Here is a 23,873-nt window from a genome sequence, read left to right on the forward strand (position 1 = left end):
TGTCTTTCCACACAGGCCATGCAAGTAAAGGTACAGGTCAAATGCATGATGTGTCTTTTCTGTCCTAGTATTAGAGGTGCCACGCTCTGTCCCCCTCCACACTGTGGGTGCCCAGGGAAGACAACCGCCTGTCCAAGAGTGAATGCCGGCTTATCCACCCTTGGGATGGGGAAGCCAGGCAAGCCTTGCTTTAACTGAGGTCTCCTTGCTATTTCTGCTCCCTTCCCCAAATGCCTACTCTCTTAGTTGGGTAGCCACCACACTGCCAGAGATAGGGAGGACAGGCAGGAATCAGGAGCCTCAGAGCCTCACTCTTCTGTCATGGCACCAAGTTTGCATTTCTCGTGTCTGTTAGTGGCCCCAGCCCTTTGACACTGTACATGCTCCGCCTCTGATTCAAGCTCCCATGATTCAAGGAGAGTCTCCCAGGGATGGACTCAAGCTTGAAATCAGCAGATAACTTTAAGCTTTTGCACAAAATGTACATGTAATGGAATACGTTTCCAATTGTTCCTGAAGTTTATGTAGACATTCTTCCCCTTCTGTCTATCTACTAAGAAGTATCTAATGCTATTGTTCCAAACCCTCTGACCCAAGGGATGTGGTAGAGAATGGGAGCCAATTCATATGCAGCTTGCAGAAAAGAGAAATGGAGCCTTGACAAGACAGACTTGCATCTGGGTGACGTCTCAGATGCTTTCTTACTGTGTGACCTCAAAAAACTCAAGCTCCCTGAGCATCATGGTTTCAGTTCCAAACTATCTTAAGCTTGTTCTAAGGACTGGAAATGCTCTATTTATTCTTTGGGCATATCAAACTCATACATGTAGATGTTATGCTTAGAATAAGATACAGGCAAAATTAAGCAGAGATTAACTGGGAAATCATTTAAATTCTATATCAAATCCACAATTACATTTTGGCATATTTACCCATGTGCTGTGTGTTAATGTTCACATATACACATACATAATACTGTGTAGTTCATATGTTTGTAGCCAGATTCCACCCTTAATGGATAGTTTAGGTGCTGGACTTTGCCACTGGCATTCTCCACTTGATGGTAGAACCAGAAGGAACCTAGGGGGCTCAGTGAGCACCAGAACTTGCAGTGTTGTGTGAAGCACCCTTCACGTTCTGCTGTTCTGGGACATGAGAGGCCTCTGGTCCTCAGCATCTCCTCTTCCCTTCCCATACATGTTACTGCCCTTCTAACATGCATCATGGAGCTGACTTGTGGTCTTGGAGTCCTGAGACAGAGTGCCTCTGCCATTCCCTTTCATCAGACTGATTTCCAAATTGGTAATATAACCATCTGGAAGTGCTGCGTGCACGGCCAAGTGGGAAAATAACATTTCCAATCGAGTGTCATTCATCGTTAGGAATTTCTTTCACACACTGGAACATAGCCATTGATCCAAAGGCAGAATTAATCCGAACTCTTCTCTAGAAAACACATTTCTGGGGCTTTGAAGTTGGCTCAGCGGTTAAGAGCATTTGTTACTCTTTTAGAGAACCTGGGTTCAGTTCCTAGCATCCACATGGTAATTCACAACCATCTAATCCAGAGGATCCAATGCCCTTTTCTGACCTCTTTGGCACCAGGCACACACATGGTACACAGTCATGATGCACATACATACATACATACATACATGCAAAACACTCATACATGTAAAATAAGATACATTTAAAAAATAAAAGAAAAAAAGAAAATGCATATCTCATAAATGGGCCTGATGTGCCACTTCTATGGAAGGGAACAGGGACCCAGAGCTCTGTATGCATGTCGTTGTAAGCTGCACTACTGCTACTGCATTTTAGCAGACACACTCTTGAAGCAAAACCAGTTTTCCCTCAGCATGGGTCCTGACTAATTTCAGGCCACAAAATCCTCCCTGTTTGTATCAGCTGCTTACTCAGCTGAGGGAAAGTCTGTCAAGCAGAGTGTCACGTGGTCAGCATTGCTCTGCCAGCCATGGCAACATAAAAACAGGTCGCTGTAGCATCCTGTCCCCTGAACCTACCCAGACTACCACCATGTGCTACACTATGGGTGCTGAGCATTTTCAGTTGCTTGTTTGGGAGCTACATCCTCTCTAGTGAAGCCAGTCGGATTTCTCTCTCACACCTCCCACTTAGAGCCAGGTATGTATTTTATACCTGTAATCCTAGGAGTAAAGGCTGAAGCGGGATTGGCATAAATCTACGTCCAGGATGGGCTGCATAGTGAGACCTCTTTTGAGATAACTAAATACACACACAGAGAGAGACACAGACACACACACAGATACACACACACTGCAACTACCACCGCAACAAAAACAAAACTCAGGAAACAAAACCACTAATAATTAGCTGTGTGAACTCTGGAAAGAATGACAAAGCACAAACAAAACAAAGTCTCAAAGCTCTCATCACTCAGCAGTTAAGAGCACTTGCTGGGTCTTCAGAGGACCTCAGGCAGTTCCCAGAATCCTGTAACTCCAGCTCCAGGGGGTTTAAACACCCTCTTCTGACCTCTGTGGATTCTTCACTCATGTGCTCACACCCACACAGAGACACATATAAGTGTAAATATGCAAAATTAAAAGTAAAACTAAACTCACAACTCCCATAGGGCTAGGGTATTATTTGTTATCCTTTATTTCACATATAATTTCTCCCATACCTTCCTCGCAGCCAGAGCCTGAAGCCATCCTACTGTAGGCTTCCCTGTAAGAACTTACGTTGTCCCACGATAGAGAGGCTATATGGAAGGCCTACGCTGTAAAACACCAGCTTCAGCCCTGGAAACAGGCCACTGGTGCTGTGGAGGACGCTCTTCCACGTACCCAGTGCCCAGTACCCGTACCCGTGCCCAGTGGTAGGGAGCTGTTCTTTGTCGGAGTTATTTTCCCTGTTGTAAAAATCGTTCTTTTCTTTGTGACTCTTGTCCATTTGGCGCAGAAGGGAGGAAGCAAGGACTATGGGTGTCTGTGCTGTGTGTCTAGCTACTGTGGTTTGTGTGCATGTACAGAAGCGAAGGCTCGGGTTTGGGCTGGTCTTTAATGACCATCTGGTTTGTTTTTGCTTAACACTTTTTTTTTGTTTTTGTTTTTTACTGTTCTTTGAAATGTAGTAAGGCCCAGCCTGTACGGACAGGGCCTCAAGGAAGCAAGCTACCCCTGAGCTGAGGCAGTTCCTTTCAGAGAGTCACTGAGCCCTTCTCTTTATCTCAACATCATCTCCTAGTCTGGAGGACAGGACCAGGAGCGGAAGAAGACAAAGAGGCGAGGAGACTTGTATTCCATCCAGACCTCCCTCATCGTGGCTGCTCTCAAGAAAATGCTACCCATTGGTTTGAACATGTGTACTCCAGGCGACCAGGAGCTCATCTCACTGGCAAAATCACGCTACAGCTGTGTAAGCTGCCTGTGTGGTCAGGCTGAGCGCAGAGGATGGGCTGTGGGGAGTGGACGGTACTCAGCCTCTAATGGGGTGCTCCTGCGAGGGGAGGGGGGGGCTGAGGGAGAGGTATGCACTTTGTAAAGCTGTCTGGAAGTCAGTAGCTTAGGGTAAGTCTCCTTCACCTCTCTCCTTTCGTTCTCCTAAGAAAGATCCCAGTTAAACTGTACACTAACTCTCCAAACTTCCTGCATCCTGTTTGGTTTTTCCACCGTGATCCTTAGGAATAAAATGTAGCATCTTTCCACAGAGGGACACTGATGAAGAGGTCAAGGAACATCTGCGGAATAACCTGCACCTGCAGGAAAAGGTGATGCTTCCTCCCACAGGCTGCCCCGTGACCGCTGCGTGCAGGACCTGTGTTTGTCTCTCTGTTAAGCTAGAGCCTTGCTCTGCAGCCTCCAAAGTGCTAAGATTACAAATGTATTACTTACTACCCCACACCCTGTTCATGTTTTAAGATAAGTTCTAAAAACTGTTTAATTGCCACAAATGGGAGGCAAAGGCATGGGGATCAGGAGTTCAAGGCCAGTGTTGGTTATGATAGCAAATTTGAGCTCTGTGGGGGGAGGGGGAGGCTAAGCGCTCTCGTGAAGAGGCCTCTGATAAGTGGGTGTCATGTACTCACAGAGTTATACACACATAAATAAAAACACAACATTCTTTAAATATAAGAGGGCTGGAGGGAAGGGAATGGGGAGGAAGGTGTGAGAGCCAAAGTTACATTTTAAGTTAGGTTTTAATTACTATTCCCAAGAGATCCATGAAACAAAAATGCCTCTGATCTGCAAGCCCTTGCTCAAACACAGTTCCTGAAATGCTGAAGACCATTGTTAATTGCAGATAACCAGTCACATGGTTTTCTTTTCCCTAAACAAGGTTGACCCAGCTGCACCCGATGTGCTTGATCACATGTGGGCGGGAGGTTCACAGGAGTCCATCAGGATGCATACTTGCCCCTGATTGGATCTGATGGGAAACGCGCTGACTTATGGGCTTTACTTCTTAAGCCGCTGCAAACTGTGGTTGGGGCCATTTCCCAGGAACCTAGTTATGGACCTGCCGAGAGCCCATCCACCTGGCTAGGATTCGTTAACACTTGCTTCAGTTTTGGCTTTCAACTGTGATAGTGGTCTTAGTCTAGATGGGAGGGATTAGCCAAGGCGGTAAAGGAAGTTTGATCAACCGAGCCTCGTCATATGGAACCCTGGTAGGACTGAGAGTATTCCTTAGCACTAGAGATACAGACATTGTTTTTCTCACGGCTGTGCTTCAACTTTCAGTCAGATGACCCGGCTGTGAAATGGCAACTGAACCTCTACAAAGATGTTCTGAGGAACGACGAACCTTCTAATCCGGAAAAGACGGTGGAGCGAGTGCAGAGGATCTCAGCCGCTCTCTTCCACCTGGAGCAGGTAGGGAGGTTCGCTCTGAGGAGTGAGTGAGCAAGACTGCCCCGTAGGATAGAAATTTTTTCCCCGCGCTCAGCTCTCAATTACAGGAGACCTCTTGAGGCAAAAGGCAACCACCAAATTTTATCCCACATCACCTCCCAAGTGTTGCCTGGCATCTCAAAGCCGTCCTGCCCTCAATTTTTCCCCGAACTGTTTAAGTTCTTGCTATGGATTCAAAATATTTTTTCCAGTTCTTTGCCATTTGTAAAACAGCAATAAATGGCTAGTGGCATTGGGGAAATAAAATTTAAAAAAAAAATAAGACCTTCACACAAGAATGGCTTACAGCTGGGAACATTTTTGCTAACTTCAGTTGTGAAACCAAAATTATCCTAGAGTTTGTCTGAACTACTCAGTCTGCCATTCAGATAGGCCTACTGCCTAGCTACTTATGTGATTCCTTCTTAGGTGGAACAGCCTTTGAGGTCCAAAAAGGCTGTGTGGCACAAATTATTGTCAAAGCAACGGAAACGGGCAGTGGTGGCCTGTTTCAGGATGGCTCCTCTCTACAATTTGCCCAGGTGGGTATTCTATCATTGTTCTCTGCCAGGTGAGCCAGTGATAGGAATTAAGCTGTTTTGCCCATAGCTGAGCTCTCTATGGCCCTTAATCTTGATCCTAACTATAAAAGTTGGGGTCCTTGGCTCGTGGCACCTTGCAGACTGCATGGTATAATGGTCTACTAAGCAATCAAGGTAAGTATGGAAGCAGGTAAGAGTGCCTCGTCCTGGGCCTTCATAGCCTCTCAGCACACATGAGGCTCTCTGCTTTGTCTGACAGAGGAGTCTTTGTGAGAGTGTAAAGGCTTCTGGGAAAAGGGAACTGTTTCTAAAGTACCTTAGTCCAAATTCCATCATTTCCCTGCTCAGACACTAGGTGATATGACAAAATTTACTATTCCTCATCAGAGCAAAATGTAGCCTAAGAATCCTTCATCACTGTGTTTACCATCAAGATGAGGGAAGGGGGAGCTAGTTGCGATGGCACATGCCTTTAATCCCAGCTCTCAAGTCATGCATGTGAATTTAGCCTGAGCTACATAGCAAGTCCTTGCTTTAAAATAAAAAAAAAGGAAGAAAGGCTAGAAATACCCAAAGAGGTTAGACAGAAGCACAGTGTACTTATCTTGGTCTTTGGTACTTTGAAGTAAAAATTACCATGTAGCATATCTTCTGCCAGCATAAGGAAGGGAATCTGTGTTAGTTCAGTTTCCATTACCACAAAATACCTGAGGCAAACTGACTGAAAAGAAAGAAAGGTTTATTTCAGTTCATGGTTGCAGAGGCTTTAGCTCACGGTCTCTTGGCACCACCATTTTCGGTCTGTGGTGAGGGAGAACATCATCGGAGTAAATGTGCAATGGAGCAAACCTCACAGAGGTGAGGAGGCAGAAAGCGGGGGAAGATCAAGGCCCTAATTTCCCTTCAAGAGTGGGTCCCCAGTGGCCGCACTCCTACTACTAGACCTAACCATCTAAAGGGTCAACCACCTCTGTTACACCAGAGACTGATGGCCAGTCCTTCCATGCATGACCTGTGGAGGCATTGAAGAGCTACACCGTAGTGATCTCAGTAGAGCTAGGGCCTCTACTGACTGCTAGGACAGTCTCTCCGTGTCTGCTGATAGGACAACTTCATCTTTCCCTGACAGACTGGAGAGTACATGAGAGCAGGTCTGTAATCAGTCTGCAGAGCTGGTGACTGAAAAACAACCTTTGATTTATCAACGTTCCCATCCTTGGGAACAGCTTCACCTGGTCGTGGAAAACCAACTGACTTGGACAAAAGCATTCTGAATCCTACACATCAGGGTGTTTCTTTAGAATATGAGACCAGGGGCCATTCAATGCTTGGTCTTTGCTTTTGTCCATTGGGGGAATCTTGACCATTATTTCTCCAGAATAACCTCTACCTTGACTTGAACCAGGCGAGTTTTCCCTTTTAGGGTCTTTGAAGACGGTAGGGAAATCACGGCTTCTGAGCTGTGCACCTGCTCCACAGGGCCTCTCCCAGGAAACTAGATTTGCTTTACTTGGAGGGGAACAAAGTGATAGTAAATCAAGCAGAATAAACAAATTCATGAATAAAAATATAAAAATGGAAGTCAACCCTAGGTACAGGGATGGTGAAGCCCTCTCAGAAAGGTGAAGCTGACGTCCATTTAACATTGTAGACATGTGTATGATTTTTATTTGTTTTCTAAGAGGCAATGAAATCACTAGGAGACGCTCACCATCCTCTCTTGGCTAGAACTCCTGCCTGAGGGTGTGGCATGAGGAACTCAGGTCTACAAACACTTGTCCAGGGCCAGGCAGAAGTCATCCCTCCCTCTCAAAATCAAGCTTCTTGTTTTTGTAATGATGTTGATACCATCCCTTCCTATCCGGGTATTCCTTCATCATTCCTGCACCTGCATATGTCAGGATAAGTTCACGGAATCTCTGTCATGAGGCATGGGTCCTTGAGACAGTTGCTCTAGAACAGCTGCCTGGGTTTTCTCTCTAGTATGAAGGATTCTGAGTCAATTTCATAACAACCAACTCACCGAGGAGGCAACGGAGGAAGCTGCTCCTCTTCCCTACTTTGTGATGGTCTAAGCGTCAGGGAATCTTCCAGACTAAACGCCTGGAGGGATTTGTCTGATTGTAGAGATGCTGTTCATCTAGTGCCGGTGTTTAAAAGAAAACCCTGTATGCTTCTCTCCAGACACAAAATTAACAATTTCTTCCTGATCACCTTTCAACGTGTTTGGCTGGAAAAGGTTAATGAAAAAACTCAGTATGACAGACTAATACCCATTTTAATGGTAATGTAACTGAAAGACGTCAGCTCATCCTCTGCACATGCCTCCGTTCCTGGCCATGATTTGATGTTCCCATAAGAATACGTGTTTGTACAATTTTTTAGAAAGTAAAATTCTGATTGGTCAGATTTTAACGGGAGACAGCCAGATTTTGGTTCTACCAAAACACAAACCAGGACATGACCGATCTTGTCCTTTTCTGCATTCCCGTCCTGGCTTGCTACTACGGTCCCTCTTAGCTGTGCTTCTGTGGCCAACTTTCCAGGAAGGGGCGTGAGCCAGACACCAGAGCACAGCCAGGCTCTCAAAGGTGCACAGCAGGCATGCCCACAGCATAGCACGCCCAGATCTTGCCTTCCTAAGTGACCACTGGAGTGCCCCGCTGAGGTATTCCTTGGCTAGGGGAAGGTACTGAAGCAGAAGTTGAGGGTTTTCAGTTTGGCACTAAACTACAACCCGGTTTCAATTGTATTACTGGACAGTGGGCTAATCTGAAGAAATGACTAAACTGTCGCCTGAAGCGAACATTTTCAGACTTGATCTAATCCGCTATTTCTCACTAGAATGGCAATGTTGGTAAAAACCCAGTAAAGCTAAATGGGGATGTTGTGTCTTGCTCTGGTTATGGCGCTCGGAAGAACTCCAGTATTTATGAGGAAACAATGTGAGCTACTGGCTGTCCTGACCAATCAGAAGATGAGAATTGTACAAAAAGTCTGTCCTGGCTTACTAACCGCTAACCACCCAAACTAAACTAACGAGCCCAGCGACTGTCCTGACCCCCGTCTCACCCTTCCACTCAGGCACCGCTCTATTAACCTCTTCCTCCATGGCTATCAGAGATTTTGGATAGAAACAGAGGCGTACTCCTTTGAAGAGAACCTAGTACAGGATTTGGCTGTAAGTACCGAACAAACTGGGAGTGGACACGGGTGTGAATGGGCTTGATTTTTCTATCCGTGTTTGTGTGTGTTGCGGAAGTCAGGCATTCACAGAGAATGTGTGTGCTGTGTCAACCTGAAAAGAGTTAAATTCTCAGGGTGATGCTGCCTATGGGCCTACGAGCCAGAGGATGGAATTTCAATTAGAGGTGCTAATAACGTCCTCCTCACCCCTGTCTCCATCACCATTAACAACTAATGTTTCTTAAAGTGCACAGCTGTGGCATGGGGAGTCCGTGCCAAGTTAAGTTTTGAGCACCACTGGTTGCAGGAGACCCCCGCCCTGCTTACTCCCTGCTAAAACTCCACATCCAAAACAATAGCTCTGCTTTGGGGGAGGCACATCTAAATAATCCTCTGTCCTGTATCTCTTTTCTGTGTTGTTGGCCTTTCAGAAAGCTGGCATGCACTCTCTAGTAGACTTCCTACTCTGGGACAGCTCCACGGGAATCACAGCGGAGCAGCCTCATCCTGTGTCAGGGGAAAATAAGCCCTCCCTCCTCTTCTCTTTTCTCAACCTTAGTGTTCTCTTTTCTCTCTACCTCTCGGTTTCTCATTTTCTGTTCTCATTTGCTCTCTGCACTAATTTTGTGTTGTTTCTCTTTCATTCTTTTCTGTCTGTTCTCCTCTTTGAACTATCGTTCTGTGTCTTTGCTCCCTCCTTCCCTTTTTTTTCTTTTAAATCTCTCTTCGCCATTCTTTCCCTTTGTTCCTAGGTCCCTTGCTTTCCCCACACACTCCTGTTGCTGAGAAGGTGCTGCCTTTGCTTTCCCATGTTCCTGATGGGTGTGAAGCTGGCAGGAAGTGGCATTTTAGCCCTCTGCTGCGGAACCATTCGCACAACCTGGGTAGTTCTCACCAATTCACCAAGTACATCCTCCTGCTGACTTGACCTCTGCCAGAAAATTTCACTGTTTCCACTAGCACCAGCTGCTGCTTCTCTTTCTATAAACACAGAGAAGTGGTTTGGTGAGAGGAGGGCCAGTCTTGCGGCTCCTACATGGCAGCTTTGCAGGACAATGTAAATTTTAGGGTTGAGTGTGAAGCTGAAACAAACAGACACGTCTTTTGTTAGGTTAAATCTAGACTAATACTATGGTAAGATTTTTTCATTGGTTCCTCTTATTATAGTATTGAAATTAAGTCTGCTAAATTTATTAAGTCATGTTCATGCCCTGATTTTATATACTTGTTACCTATCAATAAACATTGCAATACTTGGGGAAAAAAACTAAAATAATACAACTGGACCCCAAATAAGCCCAGAGATTTATGACTTTGGTCTCACCTCTATCTCAAGCCTGCTTTCCAGAAGAAATTCCATGTATCGTCTAGAGGGACTCAGTTTCTTAAGTGACAGCAGGGTTTCCCTCCTGAACTGGGGTGCTCACAGCTTGCATGAGCGTTGATTGGAGTCCGTAGCTCTTTCCCTGTGGCCAGCCATTTGCTTTCTTTGATTTCATTTAACTTAAAATGGAACGTGCCTTTGATTGGCTGGGGAAATGTGTCTGTCTACAGCAACCCTGCATCCTCGGGACTCCTGCGCTGGAATAAGCAGCTGATAGATGATGCTTTCAGTCCGACGCCCTCTGTGCCTTGCGCTTTGCCTTCTCGTTACTCGCATGCGGTTGTACTGTGCGTACAGGGATCTGTGCCTCAAATCTGCCTGTGTTGCTCTGTGTAGAAATCTCCCAGGGTTGAAGAGGAGGAAGAGGAAGAGACAGAAAAGCAGCCTGACCCACTTCACCAAATCATCCTGTATTTTAGCCGCAACGCGCTCACGGAGAGGAGGTAAGCATCCCCGTGGTGTTCTTCCCACAGGCCTGGGACAGGGCTCGCTCATAACCGCCCTTCTGTGTCAACAGCAGGTAGAAGGGATTTCAGAACTGAGAGGCTCTGTTCATGGTCACCAGGACACACCCAGAGGACAGGCTTCTCATAATATGAGACAGACTAAAGATGAAATGGCCTAAAATCATGACTTTAATCCTAAATTCCATGTTGAGGCAATGCTGGATCAGCTTTTCAGAGTGTCTAATTAGCTCACTAGTATATTTAACTTGGAATTTATATGGTTTTTAGTAATTTTTTTGACTCCAGAACATAGCCTGCTAAATATTTTCTCTGATATTCTCTTCCAGCAAATTGGAAGATGACCCTTTGTACACCTCCTACTCCAGTATGATGGCCAAGGTACTCCTGGGTTCTTAGCACTTTGTCACAATCTGCCTATCATATTAAGTTGTATAAGCATGAAGACTAGGGCTTGGTCATAACACAGGTTCTGGGCATCACACAGTGCTCACACTGTTAGTGTGGCCCCTTGAGACTTTGTAGAAATAGCGGCAGTTCTAAAGCTGACTGAATAAGGCCTAAGCACAAAGACTGTCTTCCACCTTCAGTCAGTGACTGGGAGAGGCCAGGTAGTTCATTCTGTGTGCGGGTGAAGGACACAGGCCAGACACTAGAAAAAGGTTCCAGTGTTCCAGAGGAGTCACAGTGACTAGAGGAATGCCACCCAGAAGTTTGACAAACTCTTGGCATGCTGAATGTACATAAGGAAACTGTCCTCAGAGAGTAAAACATTCAGGAAAGAGGAGACAGATGATGGCAAACAGGAACTCGTATTGCTTTGTTCTGTTGTCTCTCATGACCCTAGTACAAAGTGACAATTTGGGGTTTTCATCATGGATATTCCAGTCTTAATATCACAGCCCTGGCATCTGTCTTAAGAGGGACAAATCCTTGTATTCCTTTGTCCTCATTTGCATCAAAACTTTTTAGGGAAGGGAATTCGTATCTGTGCTTAAAACAAGTCCCCGTTGGATATGTGAACTCCATGTTCTTCTTTCTTGTTCCTTAACCCCTTGGTGACTACAAAAATGGCATTTAAAGTAGAAGGTAGCCCTGCAATGATCAGAATGTTCCTAGTTTTACAAGGTGCTGAGGTCCTAGGAGTCTATGAATGACCTGTCCCTTGTGCGTTCTAAATGTCATAGAAGAGCTATGCTTGGGAGGGAGAGGGAACTGGGATTGGTATGTAAAAATAAAAGATTGTTTTATAAAATACAATAAGAAATAACAAAAAAAGAAGAGTGATTCCCTATAACTTGGTTGTCTGTGTCCTCCTTTCCCTGCTCCATGGAACCCAGAGTTGTCAGAGTGCTGAGGATGAAGACGAAGATGAAGAGAGGGAAAAAACATTTGAAGTGAGTTTCCATAAAGACATTAGAACCAAGGCCCTTACAGGCCAATAGAATGGGGCTTCAGAATGGTGACTGCCGTTCGCTTATGGAACTCACTGTACTGCTGTGTCTGACTCAGCAAGTCCAGCCATGGCTCTGCCATCTGCCTCTGTGACTGGCAAGCAGCAGGCATCCTGCTCATCAGCAATGCCCACTTCTAACTATGCTGGTTCTGATGGGAACTGTTCTACTTATCGTATAGAAACAGACTGAAAGGGGGCAAATTTAAATAATCAAAATTGAAAAAAATCAAGGGCATTGGGATTGTCACTACTACTCTAGAAATACCAGTTGATGGCAGTTTTATTTGAAGGCAGTGCAGAAGCCCGGCACTCCTAAAACTGCACAATTTTTAGGTTTCTGTGCTCTTTGATAGGCAAAGCATCCAAAAATACAATAAAAGTGTACGTAGATAATTACACTTCTGGTAACCAGTTCTGGTAGAACATGTCTGCAGTGTAAATACAGGGGCATTTCTTATATCAGACAAATATAGTCAGGTGGCCCCTCAAGCATGTTTCCTGTATAACAGAGCATTGAAAGACAAGCACATTTCAATCTTGACTTGCTAGAAATTGCATGCTGGGAGATGGAAAAGCTAGAGCCCTGGAGGCAGCCAAGGAGGAACTTGTCTCCAGGAGAAAGACTTCCAGCTTGTGGCTTTGCCTGGACTGGAGTTGGGGCAGGGGTGATGGACAGGTCCACACCCTGACCTGCACTGCTTAGTTAGTGTGTGTCCTACCCTCATGCTGGGACCCTGAAGGCTAAGACTGAGAGCTTTGGCTGAATCTTTCTGCTCCTCTTCCCAAAGTGACCACATTGAGTCGGTCTTCTCTCTCTTCACTATTTAAATAATAATAATCTGCTTTATAATAGCAAAGGTGAAAACACTGTTACCTAGCAACATAAAGAGTAGAAACCTCAACATTAAAGAGTGAGTAAATTTATGGGTAGATTCTTTGGGGAAGCCAGGTCGTGTCTGGAAATAAAATTTAGAGGTTTGCTTTATCCACAGTTATATGCATTGCTTTTCATAAGCTATGAAAGATTCACTCTCAGCGTATCTTGCCACGTTGCATTTACCCAAGGAGAACATGGGCAGAAGGGAGGAATGAGAGCCCTGGAGGGGCTGATCTTTCTATATGACTTCTTCTTCTAGGAGAAGGAGATGGAGAAGCAGAAAACACTGTATCAGCAAGCGCGCTTGCACGAACGTGGTGCCGCAGAGATGGTCCTTCAGATGATAAGTGCCAGCAAAGGTGATGTCCCTGTTTCTAGGTAGACCCTCGGTGACTGGCACAGAGCTAACGCTCCATGGCCTAAAGTCACATTAACAAGCCTGGAGAAAGCCCAACAGGTATAATTTACCACCTCTTTTCTTGGTGAGTCAATCAAATCTTCACCCTGGCAGGTGAGATGAGTCCCATGGTGGTTGAGACGCTGAAGCTGGGAATTGCCATTCTCAATGGAGGCAATGCTGGCGTGCAACAGGTAAGATGGCATCGGGGGGTGGTGTGGAGTTCCTGGGGTACTTTCATTGGACAGGACAGTTCTCACGGATGAGGTTCGGTTTGCTCCAAGAAGGCCACCCACAGTTTCTTGGCTGGTGTTTGTCCTTGGTGGCCAATTATGTCAGAGCAGATGGAAACATAGGTAAAAACAAAAGCTGGAAGTTTGCATGAATGTGTGTACTTAATAGAGAGGTTCTTACCTGAAATTAAAGAAATGAGACATTGAATTTTCCCTCAAGTTTTCCGGCAGAACTGGAACTACTCAGAGGATGTTTCTGAAGCCCCTGATGTTTATTTCAGCCCTTTAACCTGTGAGCTGCTTTACCATGAGAAACCGCACGAGTAATTCAGTTTCCTGCTATTCACTCACTTATCTCCTATTCATCAAACACTTACTTACCGATTACTAACAATGCCTGGTTCTGCTGTAAAGGCTGAAGTTATTCTAGTGAGCGATACAAATAAAGTCCTCAATCCAGAAGCTCAGGCTGGAGGATTTTGAGTTCATGGCCACCTCGGGCTACAAAGTGAGTGAGACTCTCTGTCTCATAAACCCAGGGGTCAGAGCTATATAGCTCAGTGACAAAGCACTTGCTTAACATGAACGAGGCCCCATGTTCAATTTCTCAGACCGCAAAATAAAACAGCAAAACATCCTATCTTGCTGATTACGTTTTAGTGGGCATAAAATGAGAAGTCAGTATTCGGATAGCCAGTAGTCATTTGGTGTCTGAATTGGAACTGGTTGAGAAAGGTAGACATTTATGAGTATCTCCTGAAGCAGTGGTTCTCAACCTGTGGGTCACAATCCCTTTAGCAAACCTCTTTTTCCAAAAACATTTACACTATGATTCATAACAGTAGCAAAATTATAACTATAAAGTAGCAATGAAATAATTTATGGTTGGGGTCACCATAACATGAGGAACTATATTAAAAGGTTGCAGTGTTAAGAAAGTTGAAAACCACTGTGACCTAGAACAGCCCTGTGCACAAGAAAGTGAGTTCAAACAGAACTTTAATATTCATTAAAGTATATCTCAGAGCCTTTGCAAGTCTCTGAATTCATAACTATCTTAGACATAATGTTTTCTTGGTCTTTAAATCTTCCCAAGCTAATTTCTCATGAAGAATTGTTATTTTTCTTTCTCTCTTGTTGGCTTCTTTTTTCCACTACAACGTATCAGCTAACTATCTTGCAGCAAGCTCTTTTTTAATATACAAAAATTTTATGTCCCACAAAATTCCTCCTTTCTAAAATCAGAGACCAGAGAAAACAAAGTAAACATGTCTGTGCTCTCAACTAGGCCCATTGCTGTCCAAACTCTTGTTCCTATAAACAATACTCATAGAAAACAATGACATCACAATGTCACCATCCTAACACTCATCCAAAATAATAAAGACTTTAAACAATAAATCCAAAAATGCCAAAGGTCTACTACGCTTTGATGAAGTAGCAAAAATAATAAGCTTTATCCAATAGAATCTGACTCCCTGGGTAGATGTTTTGACTCATGCACAGTTTTCTTTGTTATTGTTGGATGTATGCATTCATTTAAGCACATAAACACAACCTTCTGTGTCCATTTAGTGCCGCCCAAATGCATGCCTTTAGGGTTGACCACTTGGTTTTGGATCACCTATCAAGTGACTCATCCTTGGGGAAGATTGATTCTCCCTTATTCATTTCCTGTAGTCACTGATTGTAGCTCTTCATCTAGGGATAGGACCTTCTAAGATTTCTCCCAAACAGATTGGCATGTCATCTGGTGGTGATATTGTTCACACCTTATTTAGGCAACCTACTGTTGAGATGTTGTGGGTGCCCTGGTACTGTAGAGAAGACAGCCTCCCAGCTGACATCCTGGTCCCCTTGCTCTTATGGTTTTTTGGCCTCTTCCCAGATGTTCCCTGAGCCTTGGTGTAGAGGTTATATTTTCTTAACTACACCAGTAACTCTTATCTGTAGCCCTGAGTCTGTTTTGGTGTGCCTCTATGGCAGGGGATTTGCCATTTCTCTATCAGAATTGGGAAAATCATGAGCTGCGACATAGTTTTCATTGATTCTCTCTAAACTGTGTCTCTTTGCAGAAAATGCTAGATTACTTAAAAGAGAAAAAAGATGCCGGGTTCTTTCAAAGCCTTTCTGGTCTTATGCAGTCTTGCAGGTAAGTCTGGGGAAACCACTCAGCATTCTTAAAACCAAAGATAAAGGGGTACACAAAATCATCTACCTTACCATGCAATTGTTGAGAAGATTCAGCATTTACTACCTTAAAGTCCCAGAGAGTAGCTAATGTTCCCTAGCCTTCAGGATTACATTCAAACTACATTATGAGAAGAAATAATCCCCATCAGTCACAAACATGACTTCCTGCCAGAAACCAAAGTTACAATTACTTAACCATTTGTCTCTAAGTATCAAGAGTTAAGATAGACTATGATGTCTTCCATTTGAACATTTGGGGGATGAACATCCTTTTAGTCGACTTCATAATCTTGCCAACCTCCAGGCAATGAGGAGACTGTATGAGCTACAGCATAATCTTTCTTTCCCCCCTCCTTTCCTCCCTCTCTCCCTCCCTCTCTCCCTCCCTCCCTCCTACTCTCCCACCCCCTCTCTCTGCACTAGCAGTCTATTAGTTTATTGTCTCTCTCAGGAAGAGAAAATGTAATATTGCCAGGTCTGACTCATTGAGGATAGAATAGTACCTGTGGACCCAGGGATGGCAAAATCAAGGCAACCGAGTTCTACATTGCTCATGACATTTCCATTAGATCTCTAAGAGGTCTCTCAGTATGCTACAGTACTTGATACTGATAAATTTGTTTATAATTCATTTATAATGATAGCACAGAGGGACAAATGACATTCACTTAATAGCCAGATGATTTCTCACAGAAGTTTTAAGACACTTTAATGGTTTTGATTATTACACAGATAATACATATCTGTAGAATACTTAAGCAGTAAGAAAATTAAAACATTCAGCGTGGGCATTTAGGGATTAAAGTGAGATGCATGGCACCAATTCAAAAGCAAAGCTTCAAAGCAACAAGGTCCAAACGTCATTTCCTGTGTTTATCTTGCCGCTTGCCCCAATCCCCAACCCAACACAGCAAAATCCAAGCAGTAAAACAGCAGGATAATTTGGGTTTTTTTAAGCAGCCCTTTTTTAATTGCACAGGCTGGGATGGGGAAAACAACACATCTAGCACCTGGAGAGATGTCAGAGGAGACCAAGTCCTTGTAGCTTTTGCAGAGGACCCAGGTTCAGTTCCCAGCATCCACATGGTGGCTCACAGCTATACATAAACTCCAGGTCCAAGGGATCCCACAACCTCTCCTGACTTCCATGGGCACCAGGCATATACATGGTACATGCAGACAAAATATTCATACACAAAAATAATGTTTTTTAATTTAAAAAGAAAAACAACAAAGGTAGCAATAGAAATTTCACCAAGAGTCCCCAGAAAGGAAAAAAAGAGTGCTAATATCTCTCTAGTCTACAACCATGTCCTCTGAGCCCCAACAGAAGTAAAGCTAACGCTAGTCTTCACGGGCTCAGCCATGCATGCCCCTAAGAGCGATACCTTTATAAAACTTTTTGCTCTAGCACACTGTTCAGATCAGTTAAGGAATTAACCTATTGGGAAAGCGTAAGGATACTTAATTTGGAAGTGATTTGTTCCCAAGGTGTTCTCATTCCCAGCCTGGGTAGCTTTTCTTGCCTCAGAAAAACTTGACTGTAGCCAGGAAGGTAGGGGGAAATGGGGACAAAAACAAACACCAACATTTCACAGAAGGCCTAATCTTAGCTGCTACTGGCTTTTGAACAAAGCAGGAACCATAAGAGAGGGAGGCCTTTGAATTCACCAGAGTATCTAGCTTTTTCCTCCAATCCTCATCCTAGACACTAGGGACCACAATTCTCTGTGATCTTTAGAGAAAACAGCTAGAGGTGGGAGGTGAGCTTTGGATGTAGTTTAGGAATCTCAGAAACAAATCATCTCTTCCTGACTTGGGAGGGCTTTCTAAATCTTCACCCATAAGAAAGGATTCAAACTAAACAATGATCATCATCTCTCTGTATGTATGACAAGGTCTGTGAGCTGTCACATCCATAAACCACAGTGCTTGGCACAAACCCAAGGGGCTTCAGGCTTTTTTGGACAAACTGTTATGTGTTAGTCTATTTATGATAATAAAGAGACAAAATATTCTTCGTAAATACTTGACATTAGAAATCTATTTTCCCAGTGTGGTTAGCCCTGAACCTTGTTTTCTTTTGTCAATTAAAAGTGTCCTTGATTTGAATGCATTTGAGAGGCAGAATAAAGCTGAAGGCCTGGGAATGGTTACAGAAGAAGGAACACGTAAGTAGCCGATGAATGCCAAGGTCATCCCCTTCCTGGTTGAAAGATCAGCTCTTGCTGATCACAGCCTTTGCATGCAATTTCTTTGTCTACAAAGACTTGCTCCATTTGAGCAAAACATTTCTCTCTGATGTTGCTAAAGCCAGCATCCAGGCTGGATGTGTTCATAGAGCTAGCTATCATTGAAGTTTGTTACAGTATTTATGGGTTTCTTACTTTGTATTTTCTCTTTTTCCTCTCTTCACCAGTCATAGTTCGTGAGCGTGGTAAGTGTGACTCTCTAGTCAGAGTTCCTACCATGGTGTGGGAATCCTAAGGGATTGGATTTAATTGCTTTGGTACAGACACATCTTGGGTTTGGTGGTTGCATGCCGAGTTTAACCCTGCAGCTTGATGCTTAATTAAAGAAGTGCCTTCTATCTATCTGTGAAGCATGGGTTTTGATGGGCTGTGGGCCACTGACTGCTGTAGCCTAGTTGTTCTCATTGCAGGATGTGGCTTCAGGCTACACAGTTTACTATTTGCGCTGTGTACTCCGCAGCCTTGGCTGTCAATTAGTTGGGTTTCTCAACATCGGTCCAAAGGTTCATTTCCAAAGCCGTTTGCCATTTTGGAGTCATGTGCCTTAGCAGGTGTTCCTTGTTGAGAGGCCATGCACATGCTGACGTGTCTATTATGTTTTCAAGGTGAGAAAGTGCTCCAGAACGACGAGTTCACACAGGATCTCTTCCGGTTCCTCCAGCTGCTTTGTGAAGGACACAACAGCGGTGAGTGGGGACAGCCGACTTGTTGAGGGAAAGCAGCGTCTGTGTGCGGGATTCTCATTCAGTGGTGCTCACTTGATCCAAAGAGTTACTGTTCTGTGGCTGTGAAGAGACATCATGACCGAGGCAATTCTTAGTTTGGAGCTTGCTTAGAGGGTGGGTCCGTGATCTTCCTGGTGGGACAGAGACAGGCGTGGTGCTGGGGCTGGAGCTGAGAGCTTGACATGTTTATCCACAGGCAGCAGGCAAGAAGAGTGAGACTGGGCCTGGCATGGCCCTTTTAAACTTCCAAGCCCACTCCCAGAGACACGCCTCCTCCAACAAAGCCACACCCCCTCCAACAAGGCCGCTTCTTCTAATCCTTCCCAAACAGTTCTACTAACTGATCACCAAGCATTCTAACATATGAGCCAATGGGGGGTCATTCTCATTCAAACCACCAAGCTATCCAAGTTCATCTAGTCCTTAATACGAAAGCTGTATAGAATGACCGTTAGGCTTGTGACTGTTGCTGTCTAGTGTCAGCAAGGCTAAACCACTCCCAGAATCACCATCCCTTTCATATCACCTCCAAAATCTTATCTTGTTCTAGGTGTCACAGGGTTATCAGAGCTCAGAGTAGAGCAGGATTTGTGAGGCTCCAAATATATTCTCTGTGTGAGACTTGCCACATAGTATGCTATGTCTAAGCTCAGTTAACAGGGTATGCCTGGCTCCCTTTGGTCTAATGGGCCTAGGTTCTGACCCAGCACTGGTGTTCTCAGACTTCCAGAACTTTCTGAGGACTCAGATGGGCAACACCACCACTGTGAACATCATAATCAGCACCGTGGACTACCTTCTGCGTCTGCAGGTGAGTCAGAACCATGGGCAATGGTGCACTTCATCTACAGTTACAAGAGCTAGCAACAGCCACGCAGAAACAGGGAGGCCCAGGATAGAGATGTTCCTCCGTGGAACTATATCCTGATAAGCCACCCATAAGCTGGAAATGCATTTCCTATGCCTAGCTATTGCACATCATAGTTTCGTGAGATGAGACGCTGTAGCATATTGATGGTTTACTCTTAAGATTATGTGGCTGACCCTGGGCTCCTGAATAGCATTATCAGAGGACGTCACATCATAAATAGGTAGCTGAAAAAAAAAAAAAAACAACACTCGGAACTACAAATACAACTTCAACTGAATCAATAGCACAGTCACACCATTGTTAAGTTGAAAACTTGGGCCTTAGACCCGCATCACTCAGAGAGTGTCTATGTAGTCTAACCCTCAAAGAGGGAGTTGTAATCTATGCCCTCACACTTCGGGAAGTTTTAATTCCTAAAACATGTGTTCATAGACAAGGCGGAAGGACCCTTAATCATGAGAGTGTCTGTTAACAAAATGCTGGGCATAGGTTAGTGTTGTCAGTAAAGACCCGGCTACAGTGGCCCAGAAAGAAGGATCAAATTACCTATGGATAATCACTATTATCTTCAGTGGGCATAGCTCACTTTGGATGTCGTACATCATAGTCTCCCAGGTGCTAGAGGCTGCGTATCTTCCTCGAACGTTCTTCCCTGTGGAGAACGACGTGAGTTTGGAAGGTGCTAGGGGCCAGCTATCTCTGTGCATCTTTGTTGGCTCCCCGGCTCCTGTCATAGCAGAGGCGTAGAGATATGATCGGATCCCTCCAAATGTCCAACTCTGCTGTTTGCTTTTAGGAGTCCATCAGCGATTTCTATTGGTACTACTCGGGAAAGGACATCATTGATGAATCTGGACAGCACAATTTCTCTAAAGCTCTGGCAGTCACCAAGCAGATCTTTAATTCTCTTACAGAGTACATCCAGGTAGGTGCTAATGAGTGCAGAGTTGGCAGCAGAGGGAATATTTTTAACTTGCTCGTTTTCTGTATTCTCTAGAGTATTTGGATGCACACAGTGCATCCTGTGTACTCAGCCCCAACGCTAGCATAATTTCATATCTAGAAAAGGGAACCATTGGTACCCATGGTCTGTGAGAACCTGTAGTCTGTGGTCCCCTTTTGGGACCTGTTCATGGTGTTGTCACAGTTTATTTTCATTTACCTCATTACATTTTGCTTCCTTTTCTAGACTGACTACTTTATATGAATGAAAAATATATTCACCTTAAAATTCTTCAGCCTAGAATATCTGATGATGTATCAATATCTGATGTTCAGTAAGCACAGAGAGGGAAGCAGAGAAACTGTTTACAGAATTATGGAACAATGACATAAGCAATATCCTAGTAGGGGTTTTAAATAAGGAACGGAATCCAACCTATCTACATTGGCACATGCCTACAATCCCAGGGTTTGGGAGGCAAAGGCAGGAGGATCTTGGGTTTTGAGCTAGTCTGGGCAACATAGTGAAACTCTGTCACAAAATGGAATAAATAGCAATAAAACTTTAATCTTTGAGCTCTTACTATGGAAGAAGTAATGTCAAGTGGATTTCAGAGTGAATGTCTTAATGCTCTAGTATTCTTTCTCTTCCTTTTTTTCTTTTATTTAAAAAACAAAACAAAAAGAGCTATTTTTTTTCACTTTACATGCCAATCTCAGTTTCCACTCCCTCCCCTCCTCCTGTTCCCTCCACTTTCCCCTCCTCCCCACCTCTCATCTACTCCTCAGAGTAGATGGCACATTGCTTTGAAGAAGAATCAAGGCCCTCCCTACTATATTTAAGCTAAGCAGCGTATCCCTCCAAAGAGAATGGGTTCCAAAGTCAGTACAAGCAGCAGGGACATATCCTGGTCCCACTGCCAATGGCCCTGCAGTCTGTCCCAGTTGTACAACTGTCAACTAGAGGGACTAGTTTGGTCCTATGTTGGTTCCTTCCCTGTCTGGCCAGGGTTAGTGACCTCTCTCATTAGCTCAGGGAAGCTGTTTCAGTGGGTGTCCCCATCATGGTCTTGGCCTCTTTGCTCATATTCTCACTCTTCCCACTCTTCAACTGGACTTTGGGAGCTCAGCCCAGTGCTCCACTGTGGCTCTCTGCCTCTGCTTCCATGAGCTACTGAATGAAGGTTCTATTGGTGACGTTTAAGATAGTCATCAATCTGATTACAGGATAAGGCCAGTTCGAGCACCCTCTGCACTATTTCTTAGGGTTTTAGCTGGGACCATCCTTGTTGATTCCTAGGAATTTCTATAGAGCCAGGTTTCTTGCTAGTCCCATAATGGCTCCCTCAATCAAGATATCTCTTTCCTTGCTTTCCATCTCTGTCCTTCCCCTTGTCTTGACTATTCTGTTCCCTCACGTTCTCCTCCCTCTTCTCCTTCTCCTTTCCTTCTCCCCTCCCACCCTCTTTTCTCCTCCCACCCCCATGCTCCCAATTTTGTCAGGAGATATTATCTATTTCCCCTTTTCTGGGGGATCTATATATGTTTATCTTTGGTTTCTCCTTATTACTTAGCTTCTCTGGGGTCATGGACTATAGGCTTGTTATCCTTTGCTTTACAGTCTGTATCCACTTAAGAGTGAGTGAGTACATACCATGTTCATCTTTCTGGGTCTGGTTAACTCACCCAGGATGTTTTTTTTCTAGTTCCATTCATTTACATTCAAATTTCAAGATGTCATTGTTTTTTACTGCTGAGTAATACTCCATTGTGTAAATATACCACATTTTTTTTATCCATTCTTCAGTTGAGGGGCATTTAGGTTGTTTCCAGGTTCTAGCTATTACAAATAATGCTGCTGTGAACATAGTTTAACAAATGTCTTTGTGGTATGATTGAACATCTTTTGGGTATATGCACAAGAGTGGTATTTCTGGGTCCTGGGGTAGGTTGATTCCCAATTTTCTGAGAAACTTCCATACTGATTTCCAGAGTGATTGTACAGGTTTTCATTCCCACCAGCAATGAGGAGTGTTCCCCTTACTCCACATCCTCTCCAGCATAAGCTGTCATTGGTGGTTTTGATCTTAGCCATTCTGACTGGTGTAAGATGGCATCTCAGAGTCATTTTGATTTGCAGTTCTCTAATAGCCATCAGGGAATGGCTAAACATTTCCTTAAGTGTCTTTGGGCCAAATTTGAGAGTCTTCTATTGAGAATTCTCTGTGTAGATCTTCCATAACATTTGCTATGCATCTCCTACAACAGTCTACCTGCCGTGAAGAGAGATGAATGATATATATAGGAAATCTGTCTATATAATCAGTAGCCATAACAGCCTTATGTAACACAAGATTTTTGAAGGATAATTGACACTTAATTTTTATGTGATCATAACCACAAAACTCATGAATAAAATATTTTCTCCTTTATTAGTTGAATAAAACATTTAGCTTGTGTTCTCATCTTGGTTTCTGGGGAGAATGTATTATATTGTCTCTGCTATGAAACTGTTGATAATGTAGTTTAAAATGCATATGCATAATGAAAAATATTTGCTATGAGATGATCACTCATAATTTAAAGTGATCATATGTATTATGCCTCTAATCATATCTATTATGCACCAAACATGCAGAAGTGGAATTGATGATAGCCTCAACAGCATTCTGAAACTCAGAGTCAGACAACAAAGAAATAAAGCAAACAAACCACGCATGAGGAATTTAATGAAAGAGAAAGCTCTTATGAACCTAAGGGCTTAGTGTCGTCACAGAGACACACAGACTGTGCATAAAGAAGGATGCACACTGGTCTTTTGGAGAAGTCATGGATGATTGTGAGTGACTTATGAAGAATAATGTCAGTAACTGAAAAATAAACAAGGAAAGGCATGAGGAATGTCCCATCCCCTTCCTTGTGTACCATCATTTCCTTCTTTCCCCATTCTGTAAGTCAACAGTAAATCTCAGTGTGGCTCTTTTATATATCATGGAGTTGAAATTTGTTCAATGAAAAATATTATCTGGAGGATGAGGTAGAATGGTCACAAGTTCAGGACCTACCTAGGGTAGAGAGTGGATTAAAAGTCAGCTAGGTTAAAGAGATCCTGTTTCAAATTTTAGATAATTTAAAAAAGGTTGAGGCTATAGATCAATAGTAGAGTGACTGCCTTGTATGTGTGAGACTCCAGGTTCAATCCCCCAATTGTGGAAAAAGAAAGGGAGAGAGAAAGAGAAGAGAGAGAAGGAAGGAAGGAAGGAAGGAAGGAAGGAAGGAAGGAAGGAAGGGAGGAAAAGAGAGAGAGAGAGAGAGAAAGAGAGAGAGAGAAAGAGAGAGAAAGAGAGAGAGAGAGAGAGAGAGAAAGAAAGAAAGAAAAGAAAGAAAGAAAGAAAGAAAGAAAGAAAGAAAGAGGCAGCAATTAGATTTTCATCCAATGTCCATATCACGAGGCAACTAGCTTACTCAGAT

The 23,873-nt window shown here is 43.9% G+C and overlaps 1 protein-coding gene across 14 annotated transcripts in view; it reads left to right on the forward strand.

The window, feature by feature from the left end:
• Ryr3 (ryanodine receptor 3) overlaps positions 1-23,873 on the forward strand; it is a 528,284-nt gene that overhangs the window by 475,454 nt on the left and 28,957 nt on the right. For 10 of the 14 annotated variants that reach the window (XR_007590437.1, XR_007590438.1, XR_007590440.1 and 7 more), the window contains exons 70-85: positions 3,235-3,405; positions 3,698-3,757; positions 4,731-4,862; positions 5,310-5,422; positions 7,607-7,706; positions 10,329-10,435; positions 10,786-10,837; positions 11,797-11,853; positions 13,049-13,148; positions 13,301-13,380; positions 15,495-15,571; positions 17,710-17,783; positions 18,032-18,049; positions 18,470-18,550; positions 19,312-19,400; positions 20,257-20,385. Coding sequence is in view for 8 of the 14 variants with exons in the window: in XM_050134439.1 (XP_049990396.1) it covers positions 3,235-3,405; positions 3,698-3,757; positions 4,731-4,862; positions 5,310-5,422; positions 7,607-7,706; positions 10,329-10,435; positions 10,786-10,837; positions 11,797-11,853; positions 13,049-13,148; positions 13,301-13,380; positions 15,495-15,571; positions 17,710-17,783; positions 18,032-18,049; positions 18,470-18,550; positions 19,312-19,400; positions 20,257-20,385 (1,440 nt within the window). In the remaining 6 variants the exon portion in view is untranslated. Of the gene's footprint in view, positions 1-3,234; positions 3,406-3,697; positions 3,758-4,730; positions 4,863-5,309; positions 5,423-7,606; positions 7,707-8,506; positions 8,604-10,328; positions 10,436-10,785; positions 10,838-11,796; positions 11,854-13,048; positions 13,149-13,300; positions 13,381-15,494; positions 15,572-17,709; positions 17,784-18,031; positions 18,050-18,469; positions 18,551-19,311; positions 19,401-20,256; positions 20,386-23,873 lie in introns of all 14 variants that reach the window. The other 4 variants (XM_050134438.1, XM_050134435.1, XM_050134436.1 and 1 more) reach the window with 4 other exon arrangements.

The sequence above is a fragment of the Alexandromys fortis genome, unplaced genomic scaffold, assembly GCF_014885135.2.
Source record: "Alexandromys fortis isolate MF-2015 unplaced genomic scaffold, M_Fortis_MF-2015_v1.1 scaffold_6, whole genome shotgun sequence".
In the NCBI taxonomy this organism is placed as follows: Eukaryota; Metazoa; Chordata; class Mammalia; order Rodentia; family Cricetidae; genus Alexandromys; species Alexandromys fortis.